This window comes from Schistocerca piceifrons, chromosome 7 (genome assembly GCF_021461385.2).
Source record: "Schistocerca piceifrons isolate TAMUIC-IGC-003096 chromosome 7, iqSchPice1.1, whole genome shotgun sequence".
NCBI classification, from domain to species: Eukaryota; Metazoa; Arthropoda; class Insecta; order Orthoptera; family Acrididae; genus Schistocerca; species Schistocerca piceifrons.
The window spans coordinates 269,829,724-269,847,726 of NC_060144.1; the positions used below are offsets into that span (position 1 = coordinate 269,829,724).

The following is an 18,003-nucleotide window of genomic DNA, read 5'->3' on the forward strand; positions in this document are numbered from 1 at the left end:
AACACTACGATAGCAGTGACGTGTTATTCATACCAACTGCATACGAGGACATCACATATAGCAAAGAACTCTGATTATTTGCAATCGCCCATCCCCTGCGAATGTTGCCCGTCCCCTTCGACAACATTTTAAATTCAAAGTTAAGTATTGTCAAATCTGCTTTATTGAAATAAAGCTATTAATGTTATTTGCTTCAATTGTTGTATAGCATTCCGAGAACGCATCTTCCTTTAGGCACTCTATACGAGACGAGAGGGCAGGAGACCACAATTGTGAAGACGCGAGGTCAGTGGATATTTTGATTAGGGCCAGGCAATTGTTGTACTTCAGTTGTACATTTAATATAAAGACAAGTTTTATTCAGATAAGTTACAGTTCAGTTCAAATTAGGTTCTGTTCAGCTAAAGGATTGCATAGGACTTTCAGTTGGATAACAGTTCGTGAGTACATAGTTTTGGTAATACATAGACTTTTATAGAGTGGGAGGTAAAGTTGAGCTAAATTTCGTACAGAAACGAATATAGTGGGGAGGCTACACAGTTAATAAGATGTAATCGTGAACTCCTTACCCATGCATGGTTCTGTGGTGCGTGCTCTGACAGCAACGTGATAACGCATCTGCCACAAAGAGTTTAATTCGCGTGGCGTTATTAACTAGAGGAACCCATAAGGCTGTTTATCCACCTGACTGGAAAGGCTTTCCTTCCTCGGGCACAATGTTAATTGAGCTCTGTGTCCCAATTCAGGCGTGCTTAGGTAGAACGACTTAAATGAAATATATTGAGTTGAGACACAGGGTGTGAAACGTTTTCAGTAGTCTTTTTACTCATTTCAAACTCTCCTACACATGCTAAATTTCAGTCAAATACAAATGAAGTACCGTGGTTTCAGAATACATATATGACGAGATAGTGTAATACGGCAGAGTTTCAGTTAAGTCATGATACAGGAACGGTTCATATTGCACCTGGCCAGTGTATGCGACGAATGCGTGTAGAGCTCAGTGTCACGTTTATGTTGCTGACGATTGAGAGGCTGAGGGAACGGGAAGGGTGAAATCTGCACAACCATAACAGGGACAGTGTGAGTTGTGTGTGGAGCAATCTGGTTCAGAACACAGATTTTAGTTGATTCATTAATTCCAGCAAAAATTTAAGTGTCTCAATCGTCTGAGGATAAAACTTACCAGCGCTGTATGATGGTAGAACTGCGGCGCTCTTGTTCTTCCGATGTTGTAGAAGTAGACGGGGAACTGGGTGAGGTAGATTGCGTAAGACAGGCGCGAGAAGACGCGGAAGCCAGGCCACGCTGCCAAGCGGCCCACCCAGCCTGCAGACAACAGTTTGGCACACTATAACGAAAATTCAAAGGTGAGAAAGTGGATTATGAAAGTCTCTGAAGCACGATCACCAATACACAGGGGAATACGGAAACTGATTTTGTCAACTATAAATGGTTTCGTGAAAGCCTGCGACTGTGAAAACAAGAAGAGCTGGAGATGTATTCATGTTACAGAAAATATGAAAACAGAACGAAGAACTTGAAAGTAAATCAGTGAATTTCTTCAGACGCTTTGACAATGTATTTAAATAAAAATAGTAACATATCGAAATAAGTACCATTTTAAAACTGATATAAACAAAGAATGATCCATACTGTTATGATAAATACCCTCTGTACAAAAGCATATCATACTCTGTGGGAGACCTGTAATATTATCTCTACAGCTACATCTAAAATAATCTTTGTAGCTGTTTGTTTACGTAAGTTATTCTCGATGTACGCTGTGCACTGAAAATTGTATGTAGTGTCTGACATGTGTGACACTCTGCACAAATGGACCGTAGGAAAACTTTATTCCAAGGTCTTCCAAATTGCGGCACTAACTACATTCATAAAATCGGTATCCAACTGAAATTGCACGTTTTTATAGATTTCAGTAAAGGCAATTAAACAAAGCAGAATGTCACACAACGAAAACATTGCGTAAAAATGGCATATTACAAAAACGTAAGACACTAGAAAATGGGAATCATTTCCCGAAACACTTCTTGTAAAATATGAATAAAAGAAGCTTATTAGTGGAAGCAGAAAAGATATTTATAAACGAGCTAAATACAGAAACAGTGGACGCCAACTTTCGATACTAGTTAATCTTTTCTTTTAAGTACTTAGGAATTATCAAATTCACCAATGCAGAGTGCACAATATGAGTCTTTGGGAAGGCGCTCTACGGATTTGTACTGAAAAGCACTTGTAACACCAGACGTGAGAGTAGGTAGCGAATTCCATCTTCATAGTCTAGATTACTAACAACGGTTGCTAATTTTATATCGCGGAAAGGAACACATCTTTTGTGTATATGAGAGCATTATCAGTAATTCATCTAGGTCCGTCGGGCCACACCTTGTTCCAGGATTTCACCTTAGTGGTTCTGCAATCGATACAGGATCTGTAAAGCGACTGTTCATACGGAAATGAGTAGCGACGGAAAATTTCATTATAACATCTATTTTAGCACAGTTATCCCACGTAGTCCCATAGGTTCATAAACCTGTAGCAGACTATATGCCTCTTTGGAATTGTCGGATTACGTTATAGTATAAGTTGTTTTACGAGACAGCCTGCTATAACATATCTAGCTGTACTCTTCCAAAACGATGCAGAAAATTAAGTTAGGCTCCGCGGATTGATCAATGGACGAATATGATACTCTGTCTAGAAATGGGAAGGAGATCTCTAAAGTTGTTAAATCTATACAACCAAGAACAAGAGTTTAGTTATGAGATACAAGACCAATTTTATCAGCAAAAATGACTGTATTCTCATGTCTGCCTATGCAAACGCCCGAGTTATACAACTGTATGGACCGAGTTCACGAAGGTGTTGTACACTCTACAACAGAATTACAGGATCCCGTCTTCGATAGCCAGTTAATGCCTTCTATTCCAACACATAAGTTTGATATTAGGCTCTAGGGTGCCTACAAGCTCCCTCTGTGATGGAAAAGTGTGGGGCCCTGCTATATCGCCCTCGGGCACGATTAAGCTTCTGACAGAAAGGTGTCGACACTTGCGAAAAAAAGGCCACAGCTAAGAAGTACATGTGAACTTTAAGAGAGGTTAATGATGCCACATTAGCACCACATTTCACCACAATTCTGATTAAGCCAGCGTGGACGTACGATGCGATGGAAAGGTTGTCACACTCCCTCTTGCCCAACTTTCACTCCTTCTCACACCTCTACGGTCGAGGTCAGAACCGCGACACCCAGAGTTGAAACTGCACGGTTTTTATGTGGGTGGCCGAGAAAAACATTTCAAACACACCGCCGCTCAGAAACGGTATGAAAAGGCCTCAAGGTGGGGCATAAGCCGCGTCAGTGACACCACACTTTCCCTTGGAGCGTTGATCCCCACACATTTCGCTGTCGAAGACGGGAGTCGCAGTGCTATAGCCGACATGGCGGCATTCTTTAGTGCGTCTGTCACTCTAAGAAACCCCAGGACGTTTCAACCCTACTCTAAGAACATTATGGATCTGCAACCCTACTAAGTTGATGTGACCCTTATGAAGTGCAGCGTGACTGCTTGTTTGCTCCCCCATACAAGGTGGAGTTTCATGGGACCGTTCTAAACTATTCGACGAAATTTGAACGTGATCCAAGGCAGAAAACCGTTTTTCTTCTTTTTCATCCTTCCTTTTTCGTGCCATCGTGTATAGTGGTCACGGACGGATGCAACATTAACATGTGCGTGAGTAGTATGGCAAAGGGTTCTTCTAATACCCTACAGTTTGCTAACACTCTTAGTATCACCCACGCACTTTTACTGAGACCGTCACGGAAACTTCGACACACACATCGAGCTGGTTGATCTGACGGCTCAGGGTCAGGCAACTCCCTCGACAACCTTTCGGTGGAGTTTACCTGCCTTCAGGCGCTGCAGTAACAACGAGGCTGAAAGTATGTCGCAGTTTCTGACAGCTAGAGTGGTTCTACCCCGTATACCGCCCGACCAGCTAGCCGTGCGGTCTAACGCACTGCTTCCCTGGCGGGAAGGCGTGCCGGACCCGGCATGAATCCGCCTGGATTAGTGTCAAGGTCCGGTGTGCCAGCCAGCCTGTGGATGGGTTTTGAGGCGGTTTTCCATCTGCCTCGGTGAATGTGAGCATGTTCCCCTTATTTCTCCTCAGTTACACTATGTCGGCGGTTGCTGCGCAGACAGTATCTCCGCGCACGCGTACACAATAACACCATAATTACTCTAACCGGCCGCTGTGGCAGAGCGGGTGTAGGAGCTTCAGTCTGGAACTGCGCTGCTGCTACTGTCGTAGGTTTGAATCCTGCCTCGGGCATGGATGTGTGTGATGTCCTTAGGTTAGTTAGGTTTAAGTAGTTCTAAGTTCTAGGGGACTGATGGCCTCAGATGTTAAGTCCCATAGTGCTTGTGCCATTTGAACCATTTGAACCATTATTACTCTACCACTCAAATATGGGGGTTACACACCTTGGGAATGAGACTGTCCCGGAGAGGGTCTACTGGGGGCAGAACCGCACAATAACTCTGGATTTGGTGTGGGGCGGCGGTGGGGTGAGTGGACTACTGTGGCCTGTTGCGGCGTTGTGTACCACTGAGGGCTACGGCGGGGACGAAGCTTCTCCGTCGATTCTAGGTCCCCATTACACTACATACATACATACATAAATACCCTGTACACAATAGCGAAAACGTAGTCGCACCATACTCCAAAGCAGTCAAGCCACGTTCAACAGGGTTGCAACCCCATGGTGTCTTTATAGTAGGTGAAACGCTTAGGGGTTGGTAGAGGTGCCAAACATTGTCAGTAACGTCGTCCTGTGGGCCATGACAGTGCGATCTGTCGTTTTCGAGCGCGAATTTTGTGAGAATCAACGCCTCAAGGGAAGGGGTGGTTTCATTGACGCCCTTTATGCCACCTCCTGACCACCTTTCCGTGTCGATTCTGAGCGTCGGTGCATCTGAAATGTTTTCCTCGGCCACCTATAAGAATTTTCTTTTTTTTTTCTTTTTTGCATTTGGCAACATCTTGCTGTGTGAAGCGTCGGCGAGCCCGAGGGTGACGTCGCAGAGCACCACCCTTTTGCACCATTAAAGAGGAAGTTTTTAGACATTTTTGAACCAAATTTAAAACTTACATGTCGGAATGGAAGACAATTACGGGTTCTCCAGAAAGCAGTCCTTTGATCAAATACAAATTGGCAACATCTGAGAGGTACTGGAAGCAGAAAGCGGTCAGTCAATGAACGAGACGTTTCATGTAAGCATTTTAGAAGAATATACATTTCGGAATTTTTTCCAATGATCATCTAAACAAGAAAATGGCGAATTAAAAATATTAAGAGCAACATAAAAAAGTAACTCTATGAAAACATTACTATAGGTAAGAAAGCTGTAAGCCTACACCAAAAACATTTGTTAAGCCGCAGAGACGAGAAAAACTGCCCTTAAAAGACTAATACAAGAACGAAAGCTGAGAAATAAAGACATAATTATGGTACTCTTACAAAACATCGTGGAACATGACCTTCGAGTTTACTAAAAGAACTGAAAAACGTACAAAGAGAAAAGCTCACCCTTAACCTAATTCCAGGAAAGCACTGGCTTTGGCGTTTCACTGCCTTTTGGTCCACAAATATGCAAATCATGTACTAGCAGCCCTAAATGCCTACACAGATGTAATAACAACACGGGTGCTGAAAATTGTTTTGTAAGTATTAGTAAACGAACGAATTACAAATGTGATTGTATACGTACGCGTGCCTAACACAGTGTTAAAATACGATTGCCTCACCTTGAAACACGTATGTAACGTAGCAGCGATGGTGAGGCATGATAAAATCTTTGACCAGAGAGCCTTTTATCGTGGTTAGTCTGCGTTTGACCGCGCGAGTGTTGCGAGCAGTTCGCTAGTTGTCGTCATGCTGTACAGTAGTAGTTGTCATGTAGAGCAGTACGCTAGTAGTCGTAATGTAGAGCAGTTCGCTTGTTGTCGTCATGCAGAGCAGTCGGCGAGCGTCGACATGGCATTCTGGTCAAGAGGCTGAATGAGGTATATTGTTAATTAAGGTAATCATCAGATAATGTAAAGTTTATTTATTGTAATTAATTTTGAACAAGTGCCCCAATAATAATTTTATTTCAAAGCAATTTTACAAAAAAAAATTTATTTAATTGAACTAACGATTTCGTTCCACTTCCCTTAAAGAAAAGTTTCAGTTAAATTTAAAAAAAAAAAAAAAAAGGAATATTATTATTTGCAATGCAGTTCCTCCAAGCCGTGCGCAAGAATAAGAGCAGAAATTTGACTAGCAGTTACAATGAGGTAAGAATTTAATTCTGATTTTTGCGCAGGGCCAAAGACCGATATTTCGGTTTAATTGAATTATCATTATCACTGAGATTTTCTTATCACTGAATTGACTTTCATTATTTTCGTGAGGAACTTATACTTGGGTCAGATTGCGATTCTCATTTTTTATTGTCATTAAATTTAATTGCTAGGGAGGTTACGTTTGGCTTCCATTCATTTATTATTTCTGTCTTTAAAATTTCAGTGGAGAGGTTACACTTAGCGCAATGTCCATTAGCATTTCTATATAATATTGTCTTGTAAATTTTTGTGGGGAGGTTACACTTGGCGACACCCAGTCCAGGATCGTATTTCGTTGAGAATCTTTTGAAAAAAAAGTCAGATATCTGCTCTTATTTGCTTAGATATAATTAGGATTTGGCGCAACGCTTTTACTAATTTTGTGACTCTCTTTCCACAGATCAACGGCAATTCTTTGCTCTGTCGTAATTGTGTGTTGCTTTTGCATTTGTGATTATTTGTTTTGTGAATAATTGACTGTTGTAAAAATGCCGCGAAAGACTATGAATAGTGTATCGCGAGGTATTGTGAATGAATTTACCGACTTAAACAACGTGACTGATAATAATTGTGACACGCAGAGTAATGATGACAATCCTGCGTTCACTGACAATCAATGCATTCCAACCATTAATGATGACTTTTATCTTAATGATGAACAAACGAACTCAATTGTCTCTTCTGTTAATTTGACGACAATTGATGACGCGGGACGCTCTATTGTAATGAGCGCTACCCAGCTTAATACAACCGGTTTGGAAAATTCAAGTAACATACAAACAAATTTTTCGAATGAAAATGGTCAGTGTAGTGAGAGTACGACGGATCCATTTAATTCCGAAATAATGTCTGACAGTGTACATCCGACTGACAAACCTTTTTCTAAATCTCAGAATAACCAAATGGTTACAGTAAGCGAGAAAGTTCCAGATCCACCACTAAACAGCACAGAGAGTATAAACGCTAACTTTGGCTTTGAACAAATTATGGCAAGATTGCTACAACAACAATTTAGTGAAGAGGACAAAAAATTTAATAAAATTGATGAAAATTTCAAACAACTTAGGGAAGATAACAAACAAGATAACGAAAATCTCAAACAGCAACTTAATGAACAGATCAAACAACTTAGCGAAGATAACAAACAATTTAAAGAGAATTTCAAACAACAGAACGAAAAACAAGACAAACTTAGTGAACAGGTCAGACAACAGAATGAAAAATTAGACGACAATTCCAGACAGCTTAGTGAACAAATTAGAGCCGTTGCCGCGCAGTGCCATGACACTAAGGAACAGTTGCGCGTGGAAATTGAGGCTTGTTCACAAAAAAATAGCGAAGAAATTAAGTCTGTTGCGCAAGAATTAAGAGAAATGCAAACAGCCGCAACAGAAACACTCAGAGACGAAATTAGCGGAGTCGCTAAACAATGCTCTGAAAAAGCTACACAATTACGGGACGAGTTTAAAGCAATGACGGTAGAACTTTCGCGCACAATGGACGCAAAGATAGACGCGAAATTCGAACAGCAGAACACTCAGATTAACGAGCGCTTTAATCAGCACATACAGAACAGTGATACGCGTTTCCGTAAATTTATTCAGGATCAAAATAAAGTCAAACGTCACGTCATGGAAACAATCACGGCTCAGAGACAAGAAGACAAACGTAAAATGTTCGCGAAAGCGAAGACATACGTAGACAACAATATTGCCTCAGTGTCCGACGAAATTAATTCCATCAAACAGTCGAACACAGAATTACGTGACGAAATTTCCAATCTTAAATCAAAAACAGATACACACACAGTAGATATTCAAACAGTGACAGACAGATTCGAACAATTAGAACTAACACAGGATTGCGATGTCATCAAAGCTGATGTTAAAAAACTGAGCGAAACTACGCGTAAGTTGCAAAAACAGATTAATGCGTCCGATTCTAAAACCGATGATCAGGCAAAAATACTGACTGAAAAATATGATGAATTGGCCAGTCGTATTGATGCTATCGAAAGTGCTAATGACAATAAATCAGACGATACGTCACCGGTTTCATTTAATCAAACACCTGAATTTCAAAATTTACAGCAGACAATTAATGAGATCGATTCATCTAATAACACGTTGCGTAGAAAACTGTCAAGTTTACAGCAAGAAGTAACAGAGATGAAAAGCATCTCAGTTAATAACACATCACAGCAGACGCCACTTTGCGAACATTTGTCAGACTCGCGCAACGCGTATAATTTGAGTAATCTACAGAGAGTACGCGACTTAGATTCCGAAGAACCACAGTTCAATAGATTCTCTTACGATCCTGAACCTGTTCCATCACACAGAGATGATAATTTCGATTACAAACTTTTCTGTCAGTGAGAAAGTTTAAAGTTTTTAAAAACGATAGAACGTAGATTCACCCACTGGATTGGATTCAACAATTTAGCTTTGCTCTTCCACCGACTTGGCCTGTAACGCATAAACTTGAATTTATTTGCAGTTTTTTGGAAGGCGAACCGGCAACTCGTATGAGACCGATCGCGAGGCAATGCTATTCAGTAGAAGAGTTTCAGAATGCTTTTCTATCTGCGTATTGGTCGAAGACGACACAGCGCGGAATTAAAGATCAGCTAATTAGTTTGCCGAATTACGAGAACTCAAATTTTCCCAGTGTGACGCAATTTTTTGGGCACATGGTACAACAAAACCAATACCTGAGTGAACCGTACAGTGAATCTGCACTTATACAATTATGCATTTCCAAATTACCACGGTCATTACGAGTGTCACTTCTAACGGGCCAGCAAAAAGAAAACATTTCAGCATTCAGGGATCTGTTGCAGCTTTTAGAAGTACAGCAATCTGATTATTCATTTGTAAACAAAAACTTTTCGTATAATAACCAAGGTCAACAAACTTACAGTAATTATGATCAGGGACGTAATTTCAATAGGAAAAGTAACAGACGCTTTAGGAACGACAACTACCAGAACTTAAATCACAGACAAAATTCAGATTATCAATATCGTCAAAATTTTCAGCAACAGGAAGCACATTTTGGTAACAATAGACATTTTCCACCACAACAGCATGAAAGTCAGCCGGTTGGAATACATAACCAACAATGTAATGCACAAGGTCAACCAGGCTTTAATGTTCCGCCGCGAGCACGTATAGTCCCTGATACAACAAATAGTAACGTACGGCAGCAAGGAAACAACTACGTACAAAGAAGGCAGTATTTCAATTCCTATCGCAATACACCGTATAGGAATGACTATTACGACAGACGTAAAAATAATGAGAACAATTTTCAGCGTACATCTAACAACAGTCGGACATACCAACAGCAAAATTTTACACAAGAACCTATTCTCATGAATGAACCCGACAGTAGGTATCATCCAGAGCGTAATACGTCTGGAAGAAGTAATAGAACTGTTCAAATAGTAGAAATGCCACAGAATCCTCCTAATAATAATAACACGTCAGATAGAATCTGACTAGATACTGTACAGATCGCATCTTCCAATAATACAAGCACTACTTTAGACACACAGAATGTTGTTCATGAAAATGGAATTACTTTTGACGACATCAGAGACACTCTCTTGCAGGAAAGACCATTTGTTCAGAAAACTATTTCACATCCTGTTATCGAAATTAAAATTGGTTCATCGAAATTCTCAGCAGTAATCGATTCCGGATCACCTATATCAGTAATAAATGAGGAGACTTTCAACGAGTGCAACAAAGAGAATACGTATCCGACATTACCATTAGGCAAAACAAAAGTGAAAGGAGCAGTACCGAGTAAAGGAGTAGACGTTAAATTACAGACGCATTTATCATTTTGTATTGCAGGTCATACTTTTCACTCTAATTTTTGGATTGTTCCTTTATTGACAACAGACGTTATATTAGGTACGAATTTTCTGGTACAACACGACCCAGTTATCGATTTTCAAAATTCTTATTTAATGTTAAAGGATGAAAATGTACAATTGGCTTTAGAATTTCAGCACTTTTTATCTGCGGAAGAGCAAACAATTAACCGCACAGAGGTCATTTCCGCAACACGTAACATAGACTGTAATCCCACATTGTTCACGGATACGTACGTACACAACTATAATACTCCAGACGAAGCTGACTACGACGTAATGCAATTGATTTCTGATAAGGTTAAAGAGAGCAGTGTAACTACAGACGACGAACGAACGCAATTACACAAAATTCTTTTACAGCAAGCTCCAGTTTTCGACAACATTCCTGGTACTATGTCCGGATTTATGTATGAATTTCAAGTCAAACAGCACGATACATTTAAAGCAAAGCATTATCCCATTCCATATATTCACAGAGAACAAGTTAAAAAAGAATTGCAGGATATGCTTGACCAAGGAATTATTGAACCAGCAGTTAGTCCGTACATAAACCCGCTACATATTGTTAAGAAAAAAGATGGCTCACTTCGTCTCGTACTTGATTCACGTCACATTAATGACATTACTATTAATGAAACAGATCGACCACAGACACTAGAGGAACTTCTACAAAAATTTCACGGTACTGCTATTTATTCTACATTAGATTTGAAATCGGGATTTTGGCAAATTCAACTTCATCCGAATTGTAGAAAATATACAGCTTTTCTCTGTTTCGGCGACTGTTATCAATTTTGCAAATTACCGTTCGGCTTAACTATTTCTTCTGCAGCTTTTATTCGCGGTTTGAACACAATACTTCCGACAGAACTTAGAGACAGAATTACGACGTACGTAGACGACATTCTTATCGCAGAAGCTAACTGGTCTGAACACAATCTGATTCTTGAACAACTGTTGCAAACTTTTCATGCACAAGGACTTACAGTTAATCTTAGTAAATCGCACTTTGGCAAAACTTCTATAAAATTTCTTGGACACGTAATTTCAGCAGAAGGCATTGCACCTGATCCGGAAAAACTTCAAGCTCTACGGGACATTACCGTTCCTACGACGAAGAAGCAATTACGCAGTTTTTTGGGCTTAATTAACTTTTTTCGTAAATTTATTCATCACTCTGCATTAGACACACCCAGATTATGCCAATTAACAGGTAAAAACAGTATTTGGTCTTGGGATAAGCAAGCACATTCTGAATTTGTGAACCTGAAACATGCTTTGTTGAATGCTCCACTTTTATCACACCCAGATCTTACCAGAAATTTTTCCATTGCCACCGACAGTTCTAACACCGCTTTAGGCGTACATGTTTTCCAGGAAATTGAAGAAGATGGTTCTACAGTAATTAAAAACATCGCATTTGCAAGCCGCATTCTGTCACCTGCTGAGCGCAATTACTCCGTTACAGAATTGGAAACATTATGTGTTGTATGGGCTTTTACGAGATTTCGGCATTTTCTTTATGGCAGACATACCACCGTTTACACAGACCACAGAGCGATACAATTTTTGCTTTCAGCTAAATTTACGCACGACAGATTAAGCAGATGGAAACTATATTTACAAGAATTTAATTTTACGATTGTCCACATTCCCGGCACACAAAATGTTATAGCAGACGCACTATCGCGTTCTCTCGGCAACAATCAGCAAGACGTAGCAACCAACTTCTGCAAAGCAAATTTCAGTGTCATGTACATTCAGCAAGTTGCATTTGAAAACTTTATTTCATCGTCATTACAGGACATAGCAAAGGAGCAAAACAAAGACAACGTGTGGAAAGAAATTAAACACCTTTGGGAAGATAAGAATAATGTTACGATTAGAAACCATTACACTGTACGCAATGACATTCTGTTTCGCTTGACCGCGCGAGTGTTGCGAGCAGTTCGCTAGTTGTCGTCATGCTGTACAGTAGTAGTCGTCATGTAGAGCAGTACGCTAGTAGTCGTAATGTAGAGCAGTTCGCTTGTTGTCGTCATGCAGAGCAGTCGGCGAGCGTCGACATGGCATTCTGGTCAAGAGGCTGAATGAGGTATATTGTTAATTAAGGTAATCATCAGATAATGTAAAGTTTATTTATTGTAATTAATTTTGAACAAGTGCCCCAATAATAATTTTATTTCAAAGCAATTTTACAAAAAAAAATTTATTTAATTGAACTAACGATTTCGTTCCACTTCCCTTAAAGAAAAGTTTCAGTTAAATTTCAAAAAAAAAAAAAAGGAATATTATTATTTGCAATGCAGTTCCTCCAAGCCGTGCGCAAGATAAGAGCAGAAATTTGACTAGCAGTTACAATGAGGTAAGCATTTAATTCTGATTTTTGCACAGGGCCAAAGACCGATATTTCGGTTTAATTGAATTATCATTATCACTGAGATTTTCTTATCACTGAATTGACTTTCATTATTTTCGTGAGGAACTTATACTTGGGTCAGATTGCGATTCTCATTTTTTATTGTCATTAAATTTAATTGCTAGGGAGGTTACGTTTGGCTCCCATTTATTATTATATTTTTTGTTTAAATATTTCTGTGGGGACGATATTGCTTCTTTGGCTCCATTTCTATTAAATAATATTGTCATTTTATAAAATTTTTGTGGGGAGGTTACAACCTATGGATTTTACTGGAGAATGTAATGACCGGTAGTGTGCCATATATTAAAGGAAGGAGATAAAATGGAAACTGTAAACCACAGTGACATTAGGATACTGTACGCGTGCAGAAAATACAGTGAGGTGACAAAATTCATGAGATACCCTCTAGTATCCTGTCTGACCTCCTTTTTCCCGACATAGTCCAGCAGCTCGACGTGACATTCATTCAACAAGTCGTTCACCTGCAGAAATATTAAACCATGCCGCATATATAAACGTCCATAATTACGAAAGAGTCGTCGGTCCAGGACGTCGTAGACGAGGTGACCTTTCGATTATGTGATATAAATTTTCGATGGGATTCGTGTCGGATGATGTGGGTAGCCAGAGCATCCGCTCGAATTCTCCAGCATTTTCTTCTAACAGATCGCGAGCAAGTGTGGCCCAGTGACATGGCGATTTGCATTCCATAAAAATGAAGTCCATGAATAGCTGCAGACGGTCTCCAAGGAGCGGAACATAGCCATTTCCAGTCAATGATTGGTTCAATTAGACCTGGGGACCCAGTCCATCCCACATAAACACAGATCTTACCATTATGGATCCACCACCAGCTTGCACAGTGCCTTGTTAACAACATGGGTCGATGGCTTCGTGGGGCCACTGCCACATTCGAACTCTAATATTAGCTCTTACCAACTTAAACTGGGATTCATCTGATCAGGCTACGGTTTTCCAGTCGCCTAGGGTCCAGCCGATATGGTTACGAGCCCAGGAGAGGCACAACAGGTGATGTCGTTCTGTTAGCAAAGGCACTAGCGTCGGCCGTCTGCTGCCGTAGCTCATGAACGCCAAATTTCGCCGCACTGTCGTAACGGATAGATTATTATTTCACGCAATTTTGCTTGTCTATTAGCACTGACAACTCTACACAAACTACGCTGCTCTCGGTCGTGAAGTGAAGGTCGTCGATAACTACGTTGTCCGAGATGAGAGGTAATGCCTCACACTTTTGACACTGTGGTTCTTGGAATATTGAATTCTCTAACCATTTTCAAAATGGAATGTTCCATGTGTCTAGTTCCAACTACTGTTCCGTAGTCAAAGTCTTAATTCCCGTCGTGCGGCCATAATAACGCCGGACATCTTTTCACACGAATCACGTGAGTATAAATGACACCTTCGTCAGTGCACAGCCCTTTTATACCTTCTGAACACGATATTCTCGCCATCTGTCCATGCGCAAGTCGCTATCGCATGACTTTTGTCACCTCGGTGTTTATTGAATATATAATCTTCTTTCGAAACCATTGTATTACAGCTCTTTTACTACCTCTGAACTGTCTTTATTGACACCGATTACTACGATAATTTACCTTCTCTATTAGTTGCAAATACAAAATCAGAGTCCAACATGGACGGGGTGGTATCTTATACTTTGTGCTCAATCCATGTCCCCTTCAGGTACACAGCCTTCTTCCATAATTCTTAAAGCAAATGTTATCAATGATTATACGCTCTCTGCAAAATTCTACCAGACGCCTCTCACTTTCGTTCATTTGCCTCCAGCCCAACCGGCCGCTACGACCCAGCCGTTCTAGGCGTTTCAGTCCAGAACTGCGCTGCTGCTACTGTCGCAGATTCGAATCCTGCCTCTGGCAGGGATGTGGGTGATGTCCTTAGGTTAGTTAAGTTTAAGTAGTTAGGTTTAAGTAAGTCTAGGGGACCGATGACCTCAATTGTTAAGCCCCATAGTGCTTAGAGCCATTTGAACCATTTGAACCTCCAGCCCAAGTCCTGCTATCATTTTCCCTTTGTTAAGCAAGTTAGAAATCTGTATGTCAGAAACTTCGACACACATTCAGCCTCTGGGTTACCCCAGCATCTGACGGCAGGCAAACCTCACCTAATCGATGTCGAAAAGGTTGCCTAACCTTCAGGAGCCAGAGAAAACAAAACCGAAGCACTTTCTGATTTTCTTGGCATCCGAAAAGTCTTGGTTTACTCATCTTTCGTAAACGGTGCCATCCTCATTTTCCGCGTTTCCGACTGTACATCAGCAGTTCCTGTGAGATCCTTCTTCATTTCACACTTGTCATGTGAATCCAACATTTTTTGCTTCATTTTCTATTTTTTCACTTGAGTCAATTATTCATATAAGTTGTCTGATATCTTCATTTCTCTTCCTATATGCATCTACTGATCCTTTGAACGAACTCTCATACCAGCCCTATCCATTTTCCTAGCACGCAATTTATGTGACTCGTACAATTTAAGCATTCATTTTATACGTTACACGCGTAGTTTCCCTTGATTGTGTTTGAACAGACAATGAAATGTTTGGAGCTATCGGTAAGATTTATAAGCAGACGTAGCAAGCCAGGCACAAGTATTCACATACCTATTCTACGTTTTACTTGTTTATAATGAACTTCAACGAAAATAGCTGGAGTCCTCAGTTCGTCTTAAGTTTTGTCTAGAAGAGATTTTCAAAATGTACATGATACCAGTTTCGTGTAGCCTATTTAATTGAGTAATGAAATACCGTTTTCTGCAAAAATCATGATATCTAGCGAAATGTCACTTATTTTATAATGAAAACGTGACATTAATAATGGTTTGGTCATTGGAAACATTAAACACAATAACCATAGTGACACCTATGTCTAAAACGATGAACACAGTAGTATGCAACTCCTACGGACGACAGTAAAGCATGATGTCACTGCCAGCTAGATGGAACTTGGACTATACAGAGATAGAAATGTTACAGTATAGCACAGAAGGCAACTGAAAGAAATGTGTAATGATACGAACAGAAATGAAACGGCAGTGCGTGCTCTGCAGCTTGCGCCCTTACTGGCCACAAGGTTGGCAAGGGGTTCTCTTTGTACGGCACTTCATTCATACACCAGAGCTGTTGGCAACTGCTGGATGATCGCTGGTGCGTGTGGACGTGCTGAAATATGTCTCCCCAACGCATCCCACTCGTCCTCAATTGGATTAAGTCGGTGGAACGGGAAGGTCAGTTCATTCGCCGAATATCCTTTCCTCCCAAGAGCTTTGCCAGCCACGCTGTTCGATGCGGTCGTGCTTTGTCATCCATCAAAGGGAAGCCAGGGGAAGTTGCACCGGTGAAATGTCGCATATGGGGAAGGAGTACGGTGTCACAATAACGTTGACGTGTGGGTTACCGTATTTTAAGATTTGGAGTCAGTATATCCACCCAACATTGTGCCTTCCCACACCATAACACCTGGACCATTAAAATTATCATGTTCGACAAAGCTTCTGCTTGTACTACTTACCCTCATTTGGCGAGTGGTGGGAACAAGTGAGTGTTACGGCGTAAAGTCAAGCTCCGCCACGCCACTCGGGAATGACAAAGTAGAGAAGGCTGCGAGAAGAAGTGAGCCACGCTGATCGACCACCCTTCCAGGTCGACAACACAACAGTAGCGGCCCCTTATTTGAAAGGACATACCCGCCGCGACTAACTGGTGACGGCCCATTTCAATAGCATCTTTAATAAAAAGTTTGATAGCAGCCTCAACGATAGCGACATCGATAGCAGTTTAGGAAAGATTTTTGTCTGTTAGAGATCAACACTCACTGCAAAAACTGATTATTTGGTACGTCGCCCTTTGCATCTGACACATCTGTGTAACTGTCAAAGTATCTGTAATTTTCTTATTGCAATGAAACTCATTAATACGACTTTTTTGATTTTTTGTCTGGCGAAATGAGTATGCAGGCTTCCTAGACACTACAGTGGACATCAAAGAACGTTGTGGAACATGATCGTTTTGGTGTCCCAGGTGTTATGGTGCAGGAAAGCATAATGTTCCTTAGGCGTACTGCCTTACAAATATTTGAGCAGAACATTCACAATACATTCACAACATTATTGTGACACTGTACTTCTTTCACACGTGCCTCTGTTCAGTGGCGCATCCGGCCTTGACTTTATTTTTATGGATAGCAGTGCACGACGCCATTTAACAGGTGGAGTTCTTGGAACGGCTACTGGACTGGTCTCGCAAGTTAAACCCCTCGGAGCACCTGTAGGATGCGTTGGCGAAACTTTTTGCAGCACGACCATTCAGTGGTTGTCAAACTCGCTAGTGGAGCAATGGAAGGCCCTACCTCAAGAATTCCTCATCAGTCATGTGGTCAACATCAGAACACACTGCAGAGCAATTATTGCCATCCGTGGTGAAAACGCACCCTATTGAAAACCATGTCGCGTCGTTTGTAATGTCCAGGGAATCATCGAGAAACGCGGTGTTTTCAGTGTAGTTATTGTCTTTGAATGAAAGTGTCATTTCTATTCATCTCACTGCGTATTTCTTTCAGTTATTTTCTGCACTATACTATAGTAGTTCTTACTATGTCTGGTCATAGTTTCATCGAGCTATATCACTTGGCAGTGTCACATCATGCGGAAGTTACCATCGTTCTTAAGTTTTGCAAACTAGTGTACTTTCTGCTTCTCGTGGACGAACACTGCGTGCAAGTTGCGTATCACACGATCAATGGTCACGGAAATGAAGTTGATTCCTACACATACTGACGTCAGCGATACACGACAACTGTATTGTGAATCTGTTCGGCTTCCTGTCTTGGAAACGAGAATAACTTTCACAGTTTACTAATCGTGAACGTTTATCTCCTCTAGCGAGGTACGGTACAGTGTTGTTAGAAGTCTGGCAAGTCCTTTTGCATACATCATGTAATCAACGTTTAAGATTCATGTAGTGGGTAACTATCAGTTAAAATTCAGCTTGGAGTTGATTTATTTCATTTTATTGCTGTATGCCTTTTATAATTTTTTGTATCCCTAGAATCGGAATGTATGCGACATCATTCGCTATCAATACCATCGAAAATGCAGCGCAGGGTTTTTCCAGGCCTTATACCTCGGGCTCTGTCGGTGATAGGAAGGTAGGGTCAAGTGTTTCGGATAACGCTTGGGCTAGGGACAATTGTATACCCAACACAAAGAAGTCTTGATGCAAGTATCCTACAGTACAGTATCGAAATTT

At 40.8% G+C, this 18,003-nt stretch overlaps 1 protein-coding gene across 1 annotated transcript in view; it reads right to left on the reverse strand.

Moving 5' to 3' along the window:
• LOC124805617 (regulator of hypoxia-inducible factor 1-like) overlaps positions 1-18,003 on the reverse strand; it is a 228,996-nt gene that overhangs the window by 18,111 nt on the left and 192,882 nt on the right. The window contains exon 12 of the mRNA XM_047266184.1: positions 1,187-1,351. Within this exon, the coding sequence (XP_047122140.1) occupies positions 1,187-1,351 (165 nt within the window). The remainder of the gene's footprint in view (positions 1-1,186; positions 1,352-18,003) is intronic.